This window comes from Rhinoderma darwinii, chromosome 13 (genome assembly GCF_050947455.1).
Source record: "Rhinoderma darwinii isolate aRhiDar2 chromosome 13, aRhiDar2.hap1, whole genome shotgun sequence".
NCBI classification, from domain to species: Eukaryota; Metazoa; Chordata; class Amphibia; order Anura; family Rhinodermatidae; genus Rhinoderma; species Rhinoderma darwinii.
In genome coordinates, this window is record NC_134699.1 from 63458147 (window position 1) to 63483149 (window position 25003).

The window sequence follows — 25003 nt, forward strand, 5'->3', positions numbered from 1 at the left end:
CGCTTATGTCCCTGGTCCTATCTTAGGCGGGTGTCGGACAAATCTGTTCCACCTCTCAATAGACATTGTAGCGTGACCACCACACTCTCCCGAGTTATTTTGTGCCCCCTTTATAGGGAGGGTTATCTGCTCATAGGCCCCATGCACACGACCGTAGATTTTGTGCGTAATTACGAACCCATTCATTTTTATGGCCGACGGACACCTTCCCGTATATTTGCGGGAAGCTGTCCGTTCTGTAGAAAGGCTCCGCAAATGATAGGACATGTCCTATTTTTTGCTTCTTACGGACCGTGCTCCCGTACTTTTATATGGGAGCATGGCCCGCAAATGCGGGTGGCCGGCCGGGCCCGTAAACACTGACGGTGATCACGGTCGTATGTATGGGGCCTCAGCCAAACCAGGCCTGCAGTCGGGGGTTGGGAGGGGTTGTCACTTAAACTATTGGCCGCACTTAGCGCAAATACCGTTCTGTTGTGGTGGGGGAAGGGGGTCCCTTCTATATGTATTATTCTAATCTGTGTTGAAATTGATGTTCTGCATAAACCATAACCATTAACGTGTTTTTTTTTTTTCTTTTTTCCCCCACTATCATTTTGTTAAACTACAGAGTGGATCCTTGTTGTATGTGAGTAGCATGTAGCTCTCCCCTCCCCGACACTTACCCCGTACCCAATTTTAATTTCTCACGCTCTTTTCACCCCCCCTCCCCCCCCAATCCCTCCCCAGCCTCATATCCGGCTATCCTTTCATCTCCTTCCTCGCTTATTCTGCGCTCTGCATGACGCGCTCCGCCTGTCTCCTGGTCTAACTTCACCTTTCCTGACCTTTTTTGAACCTGTTTTATTCCTACTGGAAAAGCCTGAGGCCTAGGATTTTGCTTGCGATCTGTCGCTAAGGTGCTCCGCTCAAAGTATTGCTGCAAAATGTACAATGATCCTCCCCTGCGGTGACAATGGTTTGTTCCTTCGTCTCAATGTTTAAATGGTTGGATGTATAGTTCTGTGTAATAGGTGAAGGGTAAGAACAGACAAGTTTCATGAAGTCCGTTAGATGCCATTGGCCCCCTGTGAAGTGTCGTTCACAGGTTTTCTTTACAACAGCCGTAAAGTGAGAGAAAATCTCAAAGCTCCATGTAAATTTACATTTCATTCCCATGACACTGAGAAGGAGGCGCCAGGGCAGATTGATTTCATATGAGGTATCTGTACCATCATAGGTGAACTGATCGGGTGCGATCAAGGGTTAAGAAGTGAACACCACCCCCTGACACCTTCAAAATGAGACACTTCCTGTTGGAACCACAGGGAAGTGTCATGTGACGCTTCTCGGCTCTGCTGAATGACTGAGGGTTTACAGAAGGGTTGGACGTATGTGACGAGCTATCCCCCCACCTTGATCAGTACAGTATAGTGGGTGCAGATGTTCCCCCTTGTTTTGTGTTATTAGGGATTCTATATGTCATAGGTGCCCATCTATGTGTTCGTTATCTCCCTACCAGACTATATAGTCACACCATACCTTTAAAAGATGTTTCCCTATGAACACCATTTACAGTTTACAGACCATGAATCTACATAGTACTGACCCTTCGTTACAGTCAGTAATACACTCCAGAGCTGCATTCATAAGGGCGGATTTACACGAACGGGTAATACGTCCGTGCAACGCGCTTGATTTTCACGTGCGTGGCACGGACCTATGTAAGTCTATGGGGCCGTGCAGACAGTCCGTGATTTTTGCGCAGCGTGAGCCCGCTGCGTAAAACTCACAACAGGTCCTATATTTCTGCGTTTTTCGCGCATCACGCACCCATTGAAGTCAATAGTTGCGTGAAAATCCCGCATGCCACACGGAGGCACCACCGTGGAACGTGCGTGATTTGCGCAACAGCTGTCAAACTGTGAATGTAAACAGAAAAGCACCACGTGCTTTTCTGTTTACAAACATACAAACAGAGTGTCATAATGATGGCGGCTGCGCGAAAACTACGCAGCCGCGCACCATATGATCATGACACACGGAGCTGGCAAGTACCTTTTGCGCGCGCAAAACACACACGCTCTTGTAAATACTCCCTAATTCTTAAGGATTCAAAGCGAAAATCTCCCAGTATTCCCTACTAGTACAGTATCTGCTCAGTACTTGCTCTGGTGATTTGCATTTTGAGAATTGTCATATTTATAACAGACACTGTACCGTCATCTGATGTGGGGAAAACTTCTGCAGCTAAGCTGTTAGAGATGTGTTTTTTGTGGGCAACATGCTGATTATTTCCAATAATAACCAATATAATAGTGAGTGCAGCTCTGGAGTATAATACAGGATGTAAGTCAGGATCAGTACAGGATAAGTAATGTAATGTATGTACACAGTGACTCCACCAGCAGAATAGTGAGTGCAGCTCTGGAGTATAATACAGGATATAACTCAGGATCAGTACAGGATAAGTAATGTAATGTATGTACACAGTGACTCCACCAGCAGAATAGTGAGTGCAGCTCTGGAGTATAATACAGGATATAACTCAGGATCAGTACAGGACAAGTAACGTAATGTATGTACACAGTGACTGCACCAGCAGAATAGTGAGTACAGCTCTGGAGTATAATACAGGATATAACTCAGGCTCAGTACAGGGTTAGTAATGTAATGTATGTACACAGTGACTCCACCAGCAGAATAGTGAGTGCAGCTCTGGAGTATAATACAGGATATAACTCAGGCTCAGTACAGGATAAGTAATGTAATGTATGTACACAGTGACTCTACCAGCAGAATAGTACAGCTCTGGAATATAATACAGGATGTAACTCAGGATCAGTACAGGATAAGTAATGTAATGTATGTACAGAGTGACTCCACCAGCAGAATAGTGAGTGCAGCTCTGGAGTATAATACAGGATATAACTCAGGATCAGTACAGGATAAGTAATGTAATGTATGCACACAGTGACTCCACCAGCAGAATAGTGAGTGCAGCTCTGGAGTATAATACAGGATGTAACTCAGGATCAGTACAGGATAAGTAATGTAATGTATGTACACAGTGACTCCACCAGCAGAATAGTGAGTGCAGCTCTGGAGTATAATACAGGATATAACTCAGGATCAGTACAGGATAAGTAATGTGTCACACAGTGACTCCACCAGCAGAATAGTGAGTGCAGCTCTGGAGTATAATACAGGATATAACTCAGGATCAGTACAGGATAAGTAATGTAATGTATGTACACAGTGACTCCACCAGCAGAATAGTGAGTGCAGCTCTGGAGTATAATACAGGATGTAACTCAGGATCAGTACAGGATAAGTAATGTAATGTATGTACACAGTGACTCCACCAGCAGAATAGTGAGTGCAGCTCTGGAGTATAATACAGGATGTAACTCAGGATCAGTACAGGATAACTAATCTAATGCATGTACAAAGTGACTTCACCAGCAGAATAGTACAGCGCTGGAGTATAATACAGGATATAAAGCCGGTTCAGAGGTGACATAGATTTTACATTTACAACTCCTTAGTTTAGTCACCTTCATTGTTATTTGAAACATCTGTTATTTCTCCCCCCTCCCCCTCAGGTATTTGTTTCACCACAGTATTTCTTGTAGCGCCCCCCTCCTCAGTAATCGCATTCTGCAGGGTTTTTCCTCAATTCTTGTGAGAGGCCAATAACCTACCCATAATTCCTGGCGCTCACCTGCCGTGTTGATAAGTGCTATTGTTGTATACAATGACTTCTGGCTGGAGGCGAGCTGCTCGATACACCTACAAAATGGCAGATTTATTGTTCAATAAGGACATCTACATAAATGTGCTTCTCCCGTGTGCGCTGCGCTTTGTTCTGTGCTGTCAGTATTGTAGCGGGGGAGGAAAGTCAATGATACCTGCAGCGATGGCTTATTATTCGTGACTGGAATTTTGTATGTGGGGGGCACGAGGCAGCGATGTAAATAATTAAGGAACTGTTTAGTTATCTGTTCCTAAAATTTGAGTTGTCACCAATATGTCAGCTATAATAGCTACCACCGTGGTTGTCACCCAGCTTTCCTAGAATCTTGAATGGCAATTTTGCCAAGTTATGCAGCAATATGGAAGCCAGCAACATATATTTTAATGTAGGGCTATATATGATTGATACCGGCCACGCCGGATGTCGCTATCCAGTGCTCAGGCTGATAATTACACCTTATGGGAGAATATATTGAGCAATTTCATATTCCACATTACCAATGAGAAATCTGTAAATAATGGTGTGACATCCAATTGACAGCGATGTCATTGGGACAGAAACATCAGAATTAAATGATAAAACTCTGGCTGCCTGCACCACCACTAGGGGGAGTCTGGGAGCTTTTACTGAAGACAGATTTATTATTGAGCTCATGTGCTCCCTCTAGTGGTAACTGCAGGCATCCAGATTTTTTTCATGAACACTATGGTTGTGTGAAGGTAAGCGGGGGAATTAGCGTCATTTTAAAAAAAAATAAATGCTTTAAGATGAGCCGCAATGTTTACCTCAAATTATATAAGGTAAGTCGCAATAAAAAGTGTGTGTGTGTGTGTATATATGTATGTATGTATCTGTGTGTGTATCCGCTCCTGCGGATCAAAGTATAGATAGATGCTTGTGTGTGTGATTCTCATAGGGGTGGTCAGAGACCCTCCCCCATTGTCGTGGCCTGGCTGAGTAGATGTCCTGTCTGTGCTTTATTTGTGTACATGTTTGTGGATGCGTTTTCTCGCCCCAGTGATATTTCGGGATCTGCGGGATTTCATATTGACGTCTGATTTCTTCTTTCTAGGGCGAGTTGGAGCGTCAGCTATTGCAAGCAAACCCCATCTTAGAGTCCTTCGGAAATGCCAAGACCGTTAAGAACGATAACTCCTCCCGCTTTGTAAGTGGCAGAGGTTTCACGCCAGGCTATAGATCCAGCCCCCGTGTATTTGTATATGTTGACTAACCGCAATGTTTCACCTAAAGAGTTCAGGAAGGCGTCAGGGGCTCCGACAACAAGCCCCCCTCTCCACAGTTTGGCACGTGGGGATGGGGTGCGCTGCTTCTGCTCTGCTAGGACGTTGTGCAGCTGCTCTTATATACAGGGATGATGGGCATACTGTTTCCAATGTCAGCAGATTGGATGCAGGTACAGTCGAGCTGCCCCCCGGGGCTTCTGCCCTGTAAAGCTCCTTGCAGAGTCTTAGCAATGTCCGGTTAGTATAAGAGTTAATCCCTCCAGCGGAGACTCCCTTGTCCTGACGCCACCTGATTACATGAACGCGCTGCCTGCCTGAAATAGAAGCTTCAAATGGAGGGCAATGCTGTGATCTCACCCACATACGGCTGCCCCCGGGAGATGTGCTGCAGGTTTCGTCTCTATTTCAGTGTCTGCATTGAGTTTCCACATTGTCTCAGTGACGTTTGGGCTCTACCCCTTGATGTCCTAGCCATATAGACGGCTTCATGCTAGATTGATAGCATCCAACATAGACTAACGCCTTTTAATTTCACTGACCGTAAGCAGAGATCTTGCAAATAGTGAGGAATTAAAGCACAAAGTATGTTAGAAAGTTGCAGAACTTTTCATTATTGACTTGACAACGAGGTCTCCTGCACCTGCGTAGGGAGTGCAGAATTGCTGCTCTTATACCTGCATATGATATATAGCGGGAGATCTGGTCATATTTGCCGCGATGGCGACTTATCAGACGTTTATTGATTTGATATGGAAAGATTCTGGTTTTTGCTTCCTCCCTCCTCCAGGGCAAGTTTATCCGGATTAACTTTGACGTGACCGGTTACATCGTGGGGGCCAATATCGAGACCTGTATCCTTTTCCTTCACTGATGTGCTGCCATCTTGTCCCGGTCGCCTAATGCCCGGCCTCCGAGCCCCATGACAATCAAGAAATAGCAGTGGAAAGTCGCAGCCGCGTTCAGGCGTAGGAAAAACCCTGCATTTCCTGCTCTGTAGCTGACACTCTTGAAGGGGCAGAGAAAACCCCTAAGAAGGTCGACCGCACAAATGTACGACCAGCGCGCTGCGGCCTCTCGTTTAACCATTTCCATATCTCCTATTCACTATAACGGAGAGTGACTGCACACGTGCGGCCGCAAGGAACATTAAATATAATGTGCGGCTCTCCGATGGAATCTAGGGCCACACCAGGAACCCACATTCGGTAATACGATGGGTTAACCAGCACTGCCTCAGCTAATTATTTTGTATTTGGTATTGAGCTGGGCTGTCCTGGGCATTCATGCTTGCTGATGGTTTCCAGGTAGAAACAAGAGGTCTAGTACTTTATCAGGTTATTACCGTGCCGGACTATCCTGTGTACTACTTTTCCATCAGTCCTCAGCTAATTTCAACAAATTTCCGCAGATGTCCGACCTCCAGAAATGTCTGGATAATGGATCGTGCTCTCAGGACTGGAGTCTGGTGTGCACATGATCTCATGTTTCTGCCCTGGGATTCAGTGTTTATACGTTGTGCCGCAGGCTGTTATTAGTAGGGACACGGTGAAGGGAGCGCAACCCAACCTGTAGCATTTCTCCGCAAAAAAACCTCTACGCAGGGAAATTAAATCTCATTCCTCGGATTCCTCGCAACGCCAAGTTTAAGATGAAACTCAGCTTTTCTTAATTAAAACCACTCGACGTCTCTCCGGTGCGGGGGGCGGCCTGGGCTGATTTAACGCTGTGCTATGCTGAAGATAAGGGGTACGTACAGTTAATCTATAGGTATAGCCGCCATTTTTTGGGATGAACTCCTTTTAAGCATTTTTCTGGGCCCAAAGCAGCAGCCAGGACCGGTGATGGACCAAAGAAGAAATCTTAAATTCTACTCCTGTGTTTTATTTGTCCCTTATTCACTTTGTAAACTCCTTAGCGCCGATCTCCAGATTTGCTAGAAAAGTCTCGAGCGATCCGACAGGCCAAGGACGAGAGGACCTTTCATATCTTCTACCAGCTGCTGGCTGGATCAGGAGAACACCTGAAATGTAAGTGTCTTCTCCTTCATCCATCACTTGTAGATACTGTCCCAGAGCAGGTGGAGTAGACCTCCGATGCTGTGGCCAACCCTCTGTCATTAACGTTGTGATTTTGCGTTCTCCGATTGTAGCGGATCTACTGCTGGAGGGCTTCAGCAACTACAAGTTTGTCTCTAACGGCTACGTCCCGATCCCCGGCCAGCAGGACAAGGACAACTTTCAAGAGACCATGGAAGCCATGCACATCATGGGCTTCTCTCACGATGAGATATTGTGTAAGTCAGAGGTGACCTGGTCAGGGGACAAGCCATAAGTTGGGGCCTACTAGTCTGGGGTACCGTGTAAGTGGACAGGGCCCTCCTCATATGTCTCATCTCCTCCCTTTGTCTTCGCAGCCATGCTGAAGGTCGTTTCTTCAGTTCTTCAGTTCGGAAACGTCGTCTTTAAGAAGGAGAGGAACACCGATCAGGCGTCGATGCCGGAGAACACAGGTGGGTGGGGTTCAGATAATGTAGTGAAGAACACCAAAATTCTACAGACAGTGTTAAGTATCATTATATATACAATATCCGACATATTATCGAGGTGACCCCATCGTGTATGATGTAGGGGAGATGAGTGGAGGGTGTACCATATCATAAGCCGCCAGTCTTAAAGGAGAACTGTCAGACTTTCTACATCAATCTACCCCACCACTGTTCATGAGCATATTTGGTTCTTCCTGCTAGAAGAGCTTCTGTGCCTGTGTCCTCATGACGACACTTCCTGCTCAGTAGTATCATAGGGACACTGGGCCACATGGCAGCCAATCGGATATTTTTCCTAACTGTGCTAGAGAAACTTCATCCTGATACGTTGCTATGATAACAGAGCTGCCAGAGCCCAGGTAGTGTTGTCGTGGGGAACATGTAAAATTCTCACAGAAGGTCTGAAAATCATTTGTACACAGACCCTTTTTTACCCTTCCTTCCAATTCCAAGGTTGAGTTCACACGTCGCAGATTTGTTGCAGATTTTACTCTTTGCAATTCAAAAGGTTGAGATCTGCATCAAATCCGCAACAGAATCTGCAACAAATCTGACGTGTGAACTCGGCCTAATAAAGGAAGCCAGGACTGAAAGTAAGGATCACCACTGGGGGCGTACCTGAGTACCTTTCCTTTCCCCCTATCATTGATCCCATCGAAGGAAAGCATACGGACCTAAGGGACAGATACATATTTTATTAACCCATCCCCCACCCTAGCAGCGTTACGTTTGCTAAATGCCAAACCAGGGAGGTTCTTATCCCCAGCACATACCAGGCTCTCGGACAGCCCCATGTGCACTCGCCCCTCCCTGCCCATAATTTGCGCCTCATTCTTCTCCAGAAGTCGGGAGGCAGAATCTCCGTAGCGCGTTCTTCGTGTTTATTTTCATTGGGTCTGGACTGTGGAGAACAGAGCAAAGGCCAAGAATCTGCAGCCAAACCCCAAGAGATGCGTCGAAGCCAAGACTAAAAAATCCCTTGCTGGACCCTCTAACCTATTGTTTCCTACGGTGCAGGAATTTATTATAACCTCTGGTCCAGCAGCAGAGCGGGCGCAGATTGAGCGGGTTTTAATGAAGTGTATAACACAAACCCCCACGCTGGTTCCATCAAGACCTATGACATCACCCCGACATTATCACAGCCGACAGCTACCACCAACAATTCTCTGATTATCCTGCATGTTCTGTGCTCGGCCAGGCCCATAGATCATTGATCTGCAACCTGCCGCTCTTCAGCTGCAGTGACACTACAATCCCCAGCGTGCCCTGACAGTCTGTGGATGTCAGGGCATGCTGGGAGTTGTAGTTTCGACATGGCTGAAGAGAAGCAGGTTAAAGGCCACTGCCACAGACATTAGCGAAACGAAAACGGTGGGATCCCCTGACAAGAAAAACATCCGCCAAAAAGTCTGATAATCTGGAACTTCGTATTAGATGCAATATATGTGCAGTTTCACAAGAGCAAAGTCAACCAATTAGGAAATTCCTCCTGATCTGTCTGTATTGTTTTCAGGGACATCTGGTAATCTAGCATATGATGCCGGATTAAAGGAATTTGACTGAAGTCTTGGGCTGCCTTACATAGCCTATCCTAAGCCTTCTCAGACATTTGCCTTATGGCCCCCCTCCTGATTCAGTGCTGAAAAGACAGTAATTTAATATCGGTTACTTCAGGCCTGCGCTATGCAGAATCCCCCCAGAGACCCGGCTTTCCAAGTACATAAACTCTGAAGTCACAGAACTTTCTGATCTAACTCCGACCCGAGCTGAAAGAAGCTGACGTCTTCAAAGTCCATGTCTTCATGTGAATTTTGCTGTCGGAGTCATTTTTTTTGTTTTGTTAGAAAGTCAGATGGTTTGGCAAGTATGGAGTGTTAAATAGGGACACTTTTAAAAGGGTTAAACATAGCGCAAAAGAGGCCCCCATAATGCACACATCTGTCCCCTCCAAAGCCACTCTCGGCAATTCAGCAGAGCCAAGATAGGCTGGTGACACACTCTATTGTAGTATTGATTCCTAGGTAACAGGATGACTCTGAGCTCTTTATCACTTTTGGGGGCAGTTAGTGGGTGCAATTACACCCCTGGTTCATGTTTAATAAAATATTGTGACCTGCCCAGTAATATTTAATTGCCATTTAACTATGTAGCTCAAGTTTGCCAAAAACATTAGCCCGTTGTTTGTTTGCTTGGTAAATGCACTGGTCAAATTTTAAGCTGTCCCCAGTTGTAGAAAGAGTTTGGTACACTTTTTTTTTTTAAGAAGAGCGTGAATATAGAATGAAGGGGGGTCCCATAATTGACATATCTATTCCCTTTGAGCTCCCTTTTCAGCATTTAGCAGAGGCAAGATAGGTTGGTGACGCGCCAAATTACAGTACCGACTCCAAGGTATCAAGCGGACTCGCCGCTTTTGGGGTGCAGTTAGTGGGTGCAATTGCTCTCCGTAGTTGTACAGATACCCTAATCGATAGGAAGCTTGCCCTGTAACAGAGCCCATTGTTTGTATGTTGGATTTACTGACTAAATCTAAACCTTACCGAGAGCACTGTTCAGCAGACATGGGCCCAGATCTGTTCTTGTCGGCTATTAGTAAGCAGAATGTGATGAGCTGATTTCCAGCAGCTGATAGCTGTTTGGCTCCGCACCCCCCCCCCCCCTCGCCTCCTCTTTACCGCCGGCCACTTTCAGACCGTGAGGGTTACGGGGAGGTGAGCTGTGCGCTTGACATAGACCAGGTGCGAGGCCTCATCTTGTGTTCTCTTCACAGCCGCACAGAAACTCTGCCATCTGCTGGGCATGAACGTCATGGAGTTTACCCGAGCCATCCTCACTCCACGCATCAAAGTGGGCCGGGACTATGTGCAAAAAGCACAGACAAAGGAGCAGGTGAGTGGTGGCGCTGTCGTGGGCAAGTTGCCAGCGGAGGACGCTGTGAACCGGCTCAGAAATAGTCCTGTGTCTATAGAATATAGATCCTGATAGTCTAGGACAATTTCAGAAGATTATTGTGGGATTAGGAAGTTTGTCTGTAGACAATATATGGGATGGGCCCTGTAATAACCAACGGTCAACGCCATTTATTAATATCTGGAGGCCGAGTGCAACTCCAACTTTGAACATCATTCAGTCTTTAGGTTCAAATTTCTGTTCTGATTAGTTTCTTATTATATTTTTATAGCGGTCAGAGCTCCGATGCATAGATAATATTACATGATAGACTTATTTGCCTGCAGTGTCCACTAGGGGGAGCTAACTGCATATGGTGTTATTGTGTTTAATGGGAGCTGTCGTATACAGTGAGCTCCCCCTGCTGGTGGCTGCAGGCTGTGAGGATTTTATTATTGAACTCTATGGCTCTGTGAAGGGAAGCAGGGGATTTGGAGCTCTGTATTAGAACAAACTGAGCTCTGGCCCCTGTGAAGATACATTATGTAAGTAATCGGCGCAGAATTTTGGACCTAAAAATTCTAAAATGATCAACTAAACTTCAAGTAGATAACCTCTTAAAGCAAAAAGAACCCCGATACAGTGAAATTTTTTTTTATTCTCTTTTTCAGGCGGACTTTGCCATAGAGGCTTTGGCCAAAGCTACCTATGAGCGACTCTTCCGCTGGCTGGTCCATCGTATTAACAAAGCGCTGGACCGCACCAAGCGCCAAGGAGCGTCCTTCATCGGAATCCTGGATATTGCCGGCTTTGAGATCTTTGAGGTTTGTTTATGTTTTGAGGTGTTTAAGTTTAGATGGGGGTGGCCTTTAATGTAAACCAATAAAGTAAAAGGAACTCTATAACTTTGGGGTCTTGAGGGCACCCCCCAAATGTTGGTTTTCCCTGTAGCCACCAGGGCATTCTGGGAGTTGACACCCCTATTCCAGAAGACATGTTGTCTTAAACCCTGCATCATTATTTGAAGTGGATTTTTTGTGATCCTGAGGTCAATCGTCCATTATTTGCGCCCGTTCCACCAACGGAGGACTCCTGATACGAGGAGGTTGTTATAATAAAATTCTTAAATGGGTGGCATGACATGTCGTATAATTTATAATCCAATATACTCGAGTTACTAGATTAGGGAACATGAGTTTCGGTGTCATGATGCTCCATTATCCCGTGTTGACCTGGAAATTACACAGTCAGTGATTATTAAATCGTTCCTATATCCTCTACAATATCCTATATAATCTATAATATCCTTTTCTTCTAGCTGGACATATACTCTAGTCACATCCAGAGCTGCATTCTCAGGCTACAAAAACGTAGATCTCTCTACTGCCCCCTACTGGCTCGGTGTTTGTTTACAGCATCACCTGTTGTGTATTGTGGGAGAGGGAATGGTTACATGCACTGCAGGGATGTTTACTGTTCAGTCACGCGCATTATAGGATGTTGTCTCAGCTCAGGGGGTGTGTCTGTCAGCGCTATGCTGACTGATTCTAGGTAGCAACCTGCAGAATTCTGGGCGCAGTCTCCTTTAACTGCGGATCTTTCTCTTTTGCAGCTGAACTCTTTTGAGCAGCTTTGCATCAATTACACAAACGAAAAGTTGCAGCAGCTCTTCAACCACACCATGTTCATCCTGGAGCAGGAGGAGTACCAGCGCGAGGGCATCGAGTGGAACTTCATTGACTTCGGCCTGGACTTGCAGCCTTGCATTGACCTCATCGAGAGACCGGTAAGTAGAACGGTCCTGGACCCTCCACTGCCCGATAGCCATAGTGGAATGAAATGGTCGCGGTCTATGGGCAGAACATGTCCAGGATCGTGGCGCCTCCGCTTGTATTATTTTTCATGCTTCTGTGGCAGTGCATCAGGGGATTTTTTTTGCCATTGAAGTTGATGACTGGTGAACCCAAGGGATGGCACCCTGCCAATTATAAATGGCGCCACAGTGATCAGGGAAAAGCCAGCAAATTTATCCCGCTCCATTCCACAATTTAGAGTAAACCTGTCTGGTGCCACCTGGTGGTGAAATATGGAATAACTGTACAGATAGACACCAGTACAATTCCAATATTCTGGCATTGGTTTTGCTATGAGATAGCGTAGTTGTCACTTACTTGCAGGGACCTTCCATCCATCTGCTTCGGTCTGATTTTCTGTGTTCCCTCTGGCAGGCTAACCCTCCCGGAGTCCTGGCTCTTCTAGATGAGGAGTGTTGGTTCCCCAAAGCCACAGATAAGACTTTCGTGGACAAGTTGGTTCAGGAACAAGGCACCCACTCTAAATTCCAGAAACCGCGGCAGCTGAAGGATAAGGCCGACTTCTGCATCATCCATTATGCTGGCAGGGTAAGTCACTTTGCTGTAATGTGGTGAATATATATATATAGCGTGGACCTGTTGAGGATCGGACGTCGTATCTAATCGGTCTGCTGCAATGTACATATAACATTCTATGATTTACACATGACCAAGTGACTGCAAATACTGATCCTGATGTCTATACAAATCATGCTCTGCTGTCTTGCATTGCAGGAGGTGTAGTGTTGTCAGATGCGTTAAAACGTAGGGCGTTGTACATTATAGAAGCTCACAGGTTTGTTGCATGGCATCCGTCACACAGAATTTTTAACGCACCTTTGGCTGTGACTGTAGTCGTCAGACTGAAAGATAAATTGCGAACGTTGATTCACCGTCTGACCAAGTTCAATCTCCCACCGCAGGTAGATTATAAAGCTGATGAATGGCTCATGAAGAACATGGATCCCCTGAATGACAACGTTGCCACCCTACTCCACCAGTCCACAGACAAGTTTGTGGCCGAGCTCTGGAAGGACGGTACGTCACCCCGTGTGATCCATTCGTGACCCTGATGCCTCAGACAGTGAATTGTTTTTTATGTTTAATCCTTGAGTAGTTTTTATATGTCCTTTTGAATGTCCCTCCTCGAGACATAGACTATGCAGAGGGACCTCTTATGTGGTGAATGTATAGATTGTCAGCTTTGTAGACAAGACTGAGCGCAGTAAGGAATAGATATTGACATATAGAAGACTCGTACAGTACAGTCGTTTTGTGTACTGAATCCATCTTTGATACTGGGATCTATACATTTATTAAGCATAAAGTGAGAATGTTCAAAATTGGGTGATTCAACTCTGACAATGTGGCCAATCAGATCTCTAGGAACCAGTGATGTCATCGAGGCCCAAAATGTCTCAACCGGGATTTATCGGAACAGCAATGAACTTACCTGGCTGGTGACATTGGTTCCTTTTCTGCGTTTGTTAATGTTAGCATCTTGCTAATGCAGCAGCTTTCTAGTATACGGTTTCAATGGTCTATTTAAGATCTCTGTTGCTGTCGGTGAATGGAAATATTGTTTCGATTCAGTGTCCGAAAACCCATGGTAAAAATGTGGTGATCACGCAGCTGCAGGGCTTGTTACTATATTTCAGATCTCTCTTTTAACAAGCCCTTTAGCGTCTTAAAGTAAATAATTCCATTCACTGACGGCAAGCATCTTGAAAGAGGTTAGGAATTGAAATACAATGTACATTAGAATTATTACACAATGATTAAGATTTATTTGACCCCTTTTAAGTCTTCCTTTCCTCTTTCCGCAGTGGATCGTATTGTCGGCCTTGATCAGGTAGCTGGAATGACTGAGACGGCGTTCGGTTCTGCATACAAAACCAAGAAGGGGATGTTCAGGACCGTGGGGCAGCTGTACAAGGAGTCGTTGACCAAACTCATGGCGACACTCCGAAATACCAACCCCAACTTTGTGCGCTGTATAATCCCTAACCACGAGAAGCGGGTGAGTGTTCACCGGGCGACCATATGGCTCTGGAACCTACATGCCCTGAGCCTGTATTCTGGTGCCGGGACTGTATTTTGATGTAGCCTCGTTGTTTGTTAAAGGGCTTTTAGTATTAATGACCTATACTTGAGATATACCATCATTATGTGATCAGTGGGGGTCAGAGCAGACATGACCAATCAATTCTGCAAGGGACAGATTTAAACTAATTTGGTGTCTTATCCTGTTTATATAGTCCTAGAGAACCTCTTTATCATGATAGACTAATGGAATGATGCCCCCTTGTGGTCAGTACGATGATAAGCAACCCAAAAAATGTCACTTTACTATTTTAACTGGTTGTCCACGTATAATGAGTATGCTCATCATCAGCAGGGCGTTGCCACATCAGGACAGGCATACTTGTGATACACCACCCCACTCTAACGGCGGCTATCAGAGAAACCGCTGATCTCTACTGTTAACCCCTTGAATGCCGACGTGATCCGCGCTGATTGCGGAATTCAAAGGGAAAGAGTGAGGGGGGCACCCCTTTGATCGCGTCACAGGGAATCCCAGTGATGCGAGGAACATAACTTATATGGGCAGACAGTCCAGAGTCCATTAAAGGACTATATTTGCTGTTGTGATGGCATACTTAGGTATTAGAAAAAGCATGGTTGAACAGCAGCACACATCCCAAGTTTCAATCAATATGTTCTTTTATTGGTCAAACATCCAGTAAAAAATGGCAACGTTTCGACCCTTGACAAGTGGAGGGTGTTTCTCATGCCACTTGTCGCCATTTTTTGTTCACAAAGTTGTATATAAATTAAATGCTAATATAAATGTACCAAAAAATGGCACCTACATAAAGTACAACTCGTCCCACAAAAAAACAAAGTCTAATGTAGCTACATTGAGCAAAAAATATAAAAGCTATGACTGCCGGGATGCAAAGGGGAAAAATAAAAAAATAGTTTTGGTCCTTGAGGTTAAAATTGACCCGGTCCTTAAGGGGTTAAAAGTTTTTCCCCCCAGGATTATAAAAACATGGCTGCTTACTTTCAAAATCAGCCCCACACCTGTCCACGTGGAGGTTGTGTGTGGTATTGTGGCTACATTTAATTCAATGGGGCTTAGCGCCAATTCCAGACACAACCCATGGACAGGTGTGGCGCTGTTTTGAGAAGTAAGCAGCCATGTTTTTCAAATGCTGCATTCGCTTTAGTGACTGTTCACATTACAAACTGTCACGATGTATAAGACGGACTCAGTTCTTCTCGTGTCTCATACAGGCCGGTAAGCTGGACCCTCACTTGGTGCTCGACCAGCTTCGGTGTAATGGTGTTTTGGAAGGTATCCGAATCTGCCGCCAGGGATTCCCCAACCGAATTGTCTTCCAAGAGTTCAGACAAAGGTATTGGAAGGGGGACTGCACCTGGTTTCTACAACGACCCCTGGATTGTACAAAAATGTCATAAGACTCAGTCTGTCATATAAAATGCAAGTTTAATGGGTTTGTTTTTTGTTCTCCGTCTTTTCTAGATATGAAATTCTCACCCCCAACGCCATCCCTAAAGCATTTATGGACGGAAAGCAGGCGTGTGAGCGGATGGTAAGGAAGAGGCGCATATATAGTGACTGTCCTAAAACGGTCTAAGACTTCTGTTGGTCTAAATGTCACCTCTTATAACAGATCCGGGCTCTTGAGCTGGATCCAAACCTTTTCCGTATTGGCCAGAGTAAGATCTTCTTCCGTGCGGGTGTGCTGGCGCACCTGGAGGAGGAGCGAGACCTCAAGATAACGGATATAATCATCTACTTTCAAGCTGTGTGCAGGGGCTACATAGCCAGAAAGTGAGTATAGATCCGGTACATATAGGGTGCAGGCTGAGTGGTCATCCTCAAGATACTGGAAGCTGCAGTGCCAGTGATGACCACTAGGTGGACATACCTTCCATTCAGGCTGCTCTGCATGTAATTGGATCACGTCTTGATTCTGTATGTTCTGATACACATGGGATCTTCATCTCTTAGGGCTTTTGCCAAGAAGCAGCAGCAGCTGAGCGCCCTGAAGGTACTACAGAGAAACTGCGCAGCCTACCTGAAGCTGCGGCACTGGCAATGGTGGAGACTGTTCACCAAGGTAAGACTTTGTAGGTATTCGGGTTTGTTCGACCTCTACGACACGGTCTCCATGACCTCCTGTGATTGAGGACCATCCTTTTATTGGTTTTGTAGGTAAAACCACTGCTACAAGTTACCAGACAGGAAGAAGAGCTTTTGGCCAAAGATGAAGAACTGTTGAAGGTGAAGGAGAATCAATGTAAAGTTGAGGGAGAACTTGTGGAGATGGAGAGGAAGCACCAGCAGGTAAGTGAAAATATATAGTGGTCACCTGTGGCATGAACAGGCCCATGGGAGACCAGTCCTAGTAGAGTGGATGGGACCTCACCCTAATGTCCTTCCTCCAGTTGGTAGAAGAGAAGAACATTCTTGCGGAGCAGCTCCAAGCCGAGACTGAGCTGTTTGCAGAGGCCGAGGAGATGAGGGCCCGTCTCGCCGTAAAGAAACAGGAACTGGAAGAAGTCTTGAGAGACCTAGAGATCCGCATGGAGGAAGAGGAGGAGAGGAACCAGGTCCTGCAAAATGAGAAGAAAAAGATGCAAACTCACATCCAGGTATAAACCAACAGATATCATTCATGCTCTCAATTAAAGGGGCCGCACACATTAATATTAACCGTGTTCTGGGGATGCCGGTCCGCTCCAGTGTAACTTGCGTGCTGTCGTCTATTGTAGGATCTGGAGGAACAGTTGGATGAGGAGGAGGCGGCTCGGCAGAAGCTACAACTGGAGAAAGTGACGGCTGAAGCCAAAATAAAGAAGATGGAAGAGGATATTCTCCTGCTCGAGGACCAAAACTCCAAGTTTATTAAGGTGAGGGGCATCACAAGGCGGAGGAGACAGATTGATTATATAGAAAGTGTAGCTTCTATGCTCAGCACCATTGTACCATTTAAACCTACGACACCCATTCAGTAACTTAAGAAATACTTTGCTTCATTTAGATAGATCTTAAAAGGGTTATCCCACCAGGATAACTTATCACCCACCTGCAGCATCGGTGAGGAGGGTTTGATTGATGGGACCCCCTCCGATCAAGGTAACTGGCATCCCAAGTCCCCTGAATGAATGGAGCGACGGTCACTCATGCGAGCTGCCGTTCATTCATTCTCTATACGACTCCCGGAGATAGCTGAGCTGTACTTCTCTGGCAGTCCCGTAGAGCATGGAGGGGCAGTGCGGCCGCTGCTCCGTTCGTTTGGGAGACTCCAAGCCCCTGTTCTCTAGATCAGTGGGAACCCAAGCGATCTAAGAATAAGGAGATAAGTTGCTTTGATGGGATAACCCCGTTAAGCTACATCATATTATACTCCATTCACATCCAAATCGGCATTCACTATTCTTCTTTTCTTAGTTGAAATCAGAAGACTTGTACTTCCCATCGTACAATATGCAAGAGTGCCGTGTATTGTAGGACCCATCGATTTAAGCTGAGTTGCAGCAAGCAGAATTATGAATGCAGCTTTTGATGTGAATGGAGATTAATACATGTTGCTCCTGATCAGAACACGATCAGTACAAGGGAAGAATGTGCAGAGATGTTCAGCATTATTTGTAAAGGTAAAATCTGTATTCATCCAGGAGAAAAAGATAACGGAAGAGAGGATTGCAGAATGCACTGCGCAGCTCGCAGAGGAAGAGGAGAAAGCCAAGAACCTGGCCAAGCTGAAGAACAAGCAGGAGATGATGATCTCTGATCTAGAAGGTATGACGTGCTCAGGGGTGTCAGTTGTTCCTTAGACCCTTCCTAGCACCGGATTTCCTCTCCGTGTTTACCGTCCTGTCTGCTGCTTTTTAGAGAGGTTGAAAAAGGAGGAAAAGACCCGTCAAGAGCTTGAGAAGGCCAAACGGAAACTTGATGGGGAGACCACGGACCTCCAGGACCAAATAGCCGAGCTCCAGGCACAGATTGAAGAACTGAAGCTACAGCTGGCCAAGAAAGAAGAGGAGCTGCAGGCTGCACTGGCAAGGTGATACAACTGACCCGACAACCAGGAAAATGCGCTACTGCTTCTCTGTTATCACACTGGGGGGGGTTTCATTTATTCTCCCTGAACGTGGCAAGTGATTTTTCTCTTTTCTGCACACAGGGGAGACGATGAAGCGGTTCAGAAGAACAACACTTTGAAGTTGGTGCGGGAGTTGCAGGCGCAGATCGCAGAGTTACAGGAGGACCTGGAGTCGGAGAAGGCTTCCCGTAACAAAGCTGAGAAACAGAAGAGAGACCTAAGCGAGGAGCTGGAGGCCCTAAAAACGGAGCTGGAGGACACCCTGGACACTACGGCCGCCCAACAGGAGCTGAGGTACTGTCGCAGTGTTATTATAAAGGACCTGTCGGGTTTTCAGCCTCTGTATGTAAACCAGAATGTTCCTATTCACTGACTGCAAACAGAGATCTTGAAAATAGTTAGGAATTGCAACACAAAGTATATCAATCGGTGGTGGTCCAAACCCCGGCTCCCCTGATGATCAGCACAATGAAGAGGCCATAGCCACGCTGTATCCTCCTTTACTGTTACACAGGCACAGCGGCTCGTCCGATTATCGGCTCCGTCCCAAATCACGTGTTTTTTTTTGTTTTTACTTGTAGGACCAAGCGGGAGCAGGAAGTGGCTGAACTGAAGAAAAGCATTGAAGAAGAGACCAAGAATCATGAAGCTCAGATCCAGGAGATGAGGCAGCGTCAGGCCACCGCCTTGGAGGAGCTTTCTGAGCAACTGGAACAAGCCAAGAGGGTAAGAGAAGGACGGAACAGGAGCTCAAGCCCAGGTCGTAGTGTTTGTAGCTTGTCATTGTAGAATCTTATCTTTCATTTTTTTTATTCATCACAGTTTAAAGTGAATCTAGAGAAGAACAAGCAGTGCCTGGAGTCTGATAATAAAGAGCTGGCTGGGGAGGCGAAGGTCCTGCAGCAGCAGAAAACAGAGTCCGAATACAAGAGGAAGAAGCTGGAGGCGCAAGTGCAGGAGTTCCATGCCAAAGTCTTAGAAGGAGACCGACTGCGGGCAGAGCTTGGTGAAAAGACCAGTAAACTCCAGGTACTGTCTCCAATAATTATAAACACAGACCAGGTACCCCCCTACTCAAATGCCATACAGTTACCCCCAAAGCTGTAATTATACACAATGCTGCACAACATGAGGACATGATGTGTGTACCATGGGATACATGTAACATAGGTTGTGAATGATACAATGATATTCCTGACCTGCCAGTAGACTGAGGGGAACGTAATTGACTCACTGAAGTAATTGTCAGGAAGCTGAAAAAACTTGAAAAGCCACAAACATTTACTACTATAATACTGCAGCCTCTGTACAAGAATATAACTACTATAATACTACCCCTATATACAAGAATATAACTACTATAATACTGCCCCCTATATACAAGAATATAACTACTATAATACTACTCCTATATACAAGAATATAACTACTATAATACTACTCCTATATACAAGAATATAACTACTATAATACTGCCCCTATATACAAGAATATAACTACTATAATACTGCTCCCTATATACAAGAATATAACTACTATAATACTGCTCCTATATACAAGAATATAACTACTATAATACTTCTCCTATATACAAGAATATAACTACTATAATACTGCTCCCTATATACAGGAATATAACTACTATAATACTGTCCCATATAGACAAGAATATAACTACTATAATACTGCCTCCTATATACAAGAATATAACTACTATAATACTGCTCCTATATACAGGAATATAACTACTATAATACTGCCCCTATATACAAGAATATAACTACTATAATACTGCCCCCTATATACAAGAATATAAGTACTAGAATACTGCCCCTATATACAAGAATATAACTACTATAATACTGCTCCTATATACAAGAATATAACTACATAATACTGCCCCCTATATACAAGAATATAACTGCTATAATACTGCTCCTATATACAAGAATATACCTACTATAATACTGCTCCTATATACAAGAATATAACTACTATAATACTGCCCCCTATATACAAGAATATAACTACATAATACTGCCCCCTATATACAAGAATATAACTACTATAATACTGCTTCTATATACAAGAATATAACTACTATAATACTGCCCCTATATACAAGAATATAACTACTATAATACTGCTCCCTATATGCAAGAATATAACTACTATAATACTGCACCCTATATACAAGAATATAACTACTATAATACTGCTCACAAGAATATAACTACTATAATACTGCCCCTATATACAAGAATATAACTACTAGAATACTGCCCCCTATATACAAGAATATAACTACTATAATACTGCCCCCTATATACAAGAATATAACTGCTATAATACTGCCCCCTATATACAAGAATATAACTACTATAATACTGCTCCTATATACAAGAATATAACTACTATAATACTGCCCCTATATACAAGAATATAACTACTATAATACTGCCCCCTATATACAAGAATATAACTACTATAATACTGCTCCTATATAAAAGAATATAACTAGTATAATACTGCTCCTATATACAAGAATATAACTAGTATAATACTGCTCCTATATACAAGAATATAACTACTATAATACTGCCCCCTATATACAAGAATATAACTACTATAATACTGCTCCTATATACAAGAATATAACTACTATAATACTGCCCCTATATACAATAACATAACTACTATAATACTGCCCCTATATACAAGAATATAACTACTGTAATACTGCTCCTATATACAAGAATATAACTACTATAATACTGCCCCCCTATATACAAGAATATAACTACTATAATCTCCCTATATACAAGATTAATACTAATACTCTTCTCCATAGGGGGCAGTATCAGTCACTATAATACTATTAGGGTTGGTAAATTAATTTCCATATTACTTTTCTTTTTAGAATGAGTTGGATAATGTCTCTACTTTGCTCGAGGATGCAGAGAAAAAGGGTATTAAACTGGTGAAGGACGTAGCTGGGCTGGAGTCACAACTGCAGGATACACAGGTAAGAATTTTGTTTGTGTACAGTTTAGGTGAATTTTTAGACACTATTTCGCTTTGCTGCCAATAATATCGCGAGAGACTCCTTTGTATGTATTACATGTGAGAAACTATATTGTCCTATTCTGGAGTTAAGTATTTTGGCAGTGGCTGCGTCATGTTCTCCCTGGGTATATGCTGTTATCTGGGAAGCATAGTCTTGGGCTATGTCTAGTGTGAACAGGGGCGTAAAGGACAAACATATCACTTTTCTGTGAACTATTACTTTAGTATAAGGCCCTGTTCTCATGGTGTTTTTTTGCAGCACTTTTAGCCTGTGACCATTGAGCACCGTGGGCAACAACGCTGTGGAAAACACTCTCTCGGCCTCCCATTGATTTCAAAAGCCGCCACAGTTTGAACCGCCTCTTGTTGAAATCAATGGGAGGCGGTTCCGGCCGTCTTAAGGCGCTGATTCGGACATGGTTTCTGCGTCAAAATAAGCATTCAAGAACTGTGTGAACTGGGCCTAATGGTGAAACCTGATCAACCAAGTACCAAATGTATATATTTTTTTCCCCCCTTGGTAGGAGCTGCTCCAGGAGGAGACTCGACAGAAGCTGAACCTCAGCAGCCGTATCCGTCAGCTGGAGGAGGAGAAGAACAATCTGCAGGAGCAGCAGGAGGAAGAGGAGGAGGCCAGGAAAGCCCTGGAGAAGCAGATGATCACCCTGCAGGCACAGGTAACTTACAATAATGGCTCACAGTCATGTGATGGGCACATCGGTCCTTATAGGATATTAATGAGCTGCTTCTCCTGCTTAGCTTACAGATGCCAAGAAAAAGGTGGAGGATGATGTGGGAACAATCGAGGGACTGGAAGAGGTTAAGAAGAAACTGCTGAAAGACATGGAGTTGGTGGGTCAGCGCTTGGAGGAAAAAGGTCTGGCCTTTGAGAAGTTAGAGAAAACCAAAAACAGACTTCAGCAAGAGTTGGATGATCTGATCGTGGACCTGGATCACCAGAGGCAAATTGTGTCCAACCTGGAGAAGAAACAGAAGAAGTTTGACCAGGTGTGTGTGCTGTGACAATCCTGGAGCTCTATGTCCTTGGCTACTGAACAGATGATGAGCTTATTGTCCTTGTCACCGCTTATAGCTCCTGGCTGAAGAGAAGAACATCTCAGCCCGATGTGCTGAAGAACGTGACCGAGCGGAAGCCGATGCCCGGGAGAAGGAGACCAAGGCGCTCTCTCTGGCCAGATTCCTGGAAGAAGCACTGGAAGCTCGAGATGAGTTTGAGAGACTGAACAAGCAGCTTAGAGCAGAGATGGAAGATCTCATGAGCTCAAAGGATGATGTTGGGAAGAACGTGAGTACAGGGCGGCCATATTTAACCCCTTAGTGACCACTAATACGCCTTTTTACGTCGGTCACTAATGGGCTTTAGGCTAGGCTGACGCCTTTTCACGTCAGCCTAGTCTAAGTCCTGCACGGGTCTCCCGTGCAGGCAGGAGCCGGGGCTCTGCTGTCTGATGACAGCTGAGCGCCTGCTCAAACGCCCGCGATCGAAGTTTACTTCGATCGCGGCCGTTTAACCCGTTAAATGCCGCCGTCAATAGCGACCGCGGCATTGAACTTTGTTTACAGAGGGAGTGCGCTCCCTCTGTCACCCATCGGCGGCCCGCGAATGAAATCGCAGGTCTCCGATGGGGTGTCATGGCAGCCGGGGGCTTGATAAAAGCCCCCAGGTCTGCCCTGGACATATTCCTGTTAGGACGCGCCGGAGGCACGTCCTAACAGATTGCCTGTCAGATTTACACTGACAGGCAATAATGCTCTGGTATACGAAGTATACCAAAGCATTATAGCAGCGATCGGAACATCGCACAGTAAAGTCCCCTAGTGGGACTAATAAAATCAGTTATCAAAGTGAAATAAATATTATTAATAAAAAGTACAGTAAAAAAATAAATAAAACCATTTTTTTCCATAAAAAAGTGGTTTTATTTAGTAAAAGTGTAAAAAAAAAAAAAGTACACATACGTGGTATCGCCGCGACCGTAATGACTCCATTAATAAAGTTAATATGTAATTTAAACCGCAAAGTGAACACCGTAAAAAAAAAAACATGGCGAAATTGCAATTTTTTTCCATTTCTCCCCAAAAAAGTCATAATAAAAATGAATCAATAAGTCCCATGCACCCCAAAACAGTACCATTCAAAACTACGTCTTGTCCCGCAGAAAACAAGCCCAAAAAATCACTACATTGATGGAAAAATAAAAAAATTACGGCTCTTGGAAAGCGACGATGCAAAAGCAAATAATTTTAGTTCAAAAGTGTTTTTATTATGCAAATGTCGTAAAACATAAAAAAACCTCTACACGTGGTATCGCCGTAATCGTACCGACCCATAGAATAAAGGTAACATGTTAATTACGTCGCATAGTGAACGGCGTCAGTTTAAAAACGCATAGAACAATGGCGGAATTTCCGGTTTTTTTTATAATCCCCCCCCCCCAAAAGGGTTAATAAAAGTTAATATAAAAATTATATGTACCCAAAAATGGTGCTATTAAAAAGCACAACTAATCCCGCAAAAAACAAGTCCTCATACAGCTATGTAGACGAAAAAATAAAAACGTGTTAGCTCTTTGAATGCGACTATAGAAAAACGAATAAAATAGCTTGGTCATTAGGGCCTAAAATGGGCTGGTCACTAAGGGGTTAAACTGTATTAACCATCAGGCAATGGTTCTTACAATGTTCGTTATTCCTTTGGAAATTTACGATACAAGTCGTCTTATACATGGCTACTATGTCACTGCTGACCATAAGATTTATTTTCTTCTTTTTCCACGACTGATTTCTTGAAGCCAACCCTAATCCCGCTTAACTTTGGCAGGTCCATGAGTTGGAGAAGTCGAAACGTACTCTTGAGCAGCAAGTTGAGGAGATGAGGACTCAGCTTGAAGAGTTGGAGGACGAGCTTCAGGGCACAGAAGATGCGAAGCTTAGATTGGAGGTGAACATGCAGGCTATGAAGGCGCAATTCGAGCGAGACCTCCAGGCCCGCGATGAGCAGAATGAAGAGAAGAAACGTATGTTGGTGAAGCAGGTGAGCGATAGATGAAGCGTATAGTGGGGGGTAGCTGCAGTAACTTATCCAGATGGAACATTTATACAGTAATACAGAGCGATGTTCAGCTGATGTTTGCCCCTCTCCAAGGTGCGAGAAATGGAAGCAGAGTTGGAAGATGAGCGCAAGCAGCGAGCTCTGGCCGTTGCCGCCAAGAAGAAGTTGGAAATGGATTTGAAGGATCTAGAGTCACAAATAGAGGCTGCTAATAAGGGCCGGGAGGATGCCATCAAACAGCTTCGTAAACTGCAGGTAATGGTCCCATGGTCGTCGTGTGGACCTGGCTGTGGGCTAGAGTGGCTAGAGGACCAGTTTCATGCAAGACAATTAACCGGAGGGGGGGGGGGGTTTAGGGTTAGCTCACACGTTGCGTAAATACTGCGGATTTTCCACAACGGAATTCGATGCGGAAGATCCACATAATACAGTAGCAGCAAAGTGGATGAGATAA

General features: G+C 44.6%; 1 protein-coding gene across 3 annotated transcripts in view; it reads left to right on the top strand.

Annotated features, from left to right (window-relative positions):
- MYH10 (myosin heavy chain 10) overlaps nt 1-25003 on the top strand; it is a 153959-nt gene that overhangs the window by 124515 nt on the left and 4441 nt on the right. For all 3 annotated transcript variants that reach the window (XM_075847010.1, XM_075847009.1, XM_075847011.1), the window contains exons 7-36: nt 611-628; nt 4809-4901; nt 5768-5831; nt 6909-7007; nt 7130-7273; nt 7394-7489; nt 10299-10417; nt 11089-11241; nt 12030-12203; nt 12646-12819; nt 13194-13308; nt 14097-14290; nt 15571-15692; nt 15821-15890; nt 15972-16132; nt 16313-16421; nt 16517-16648; nt 16750-16956; nt 17077-17214; nt 17983-18106; nt 18200-18371; nt 18492-18704; nt 18992-19136; nt 19233-19439; nt 21331-21435; nt 22001-22153; nt 22236-22484; nt 22570-22782; nt 24319-24531; nt 24643-24804. In XM_075847010.1, coding sequence (XP_075703125.1) covers nt 611-628; nt 4809-4901; nt 5768-5831; nt 6909-7007; nt 7130-7273; nt 7394-7489; nt 10299-10417; nt 11089-11241; nt 12030-12203; nt 12646-12819; nt 13194-13308; nt 14097-14290; nt 15571-15692; nt 15821-15890; nt 15972-16132; nt 16313-16421; nt 16517-16648; nt 16750-16956; nt 17077-17214; nt 17983-18106; nt 18200-18371; nt 18492-18704; nt 18992-19136; nt 19233-19439; nt 21331-21435; nt 22001-22153; nt 22236-22484; nt 22570-22782; nt 24319-24531; nt 24643-24804 — 4338 coding nt within the window. The remainder of the gene's footprint in view (nt 1-610; nt 629-4808; nt 4902-5767; nt 5832-6908; nt 7008-7129; nt 7274-7393; nt 7490-10298; nt 10418-11088; nt 11242-12029; nt 12204-12645; nt 12820-13193; nt 13309-14096; nt 14291-15570; nt 15693-15820; nt 15891-15971; nt 16133-16312; nt 16422-16516; nt 16649-16749; nt 16957-17076; nt 17215-17982; nt 18107-18199; nt 18372-18491; nt 18705-18991; nt 19137-19232; nt 19440-21330; nt 21436-22000; nt 22154-22235; nt 22485-22569; nt 22783-24318; nt 24532-24642; nt 24805-25003) is intronic.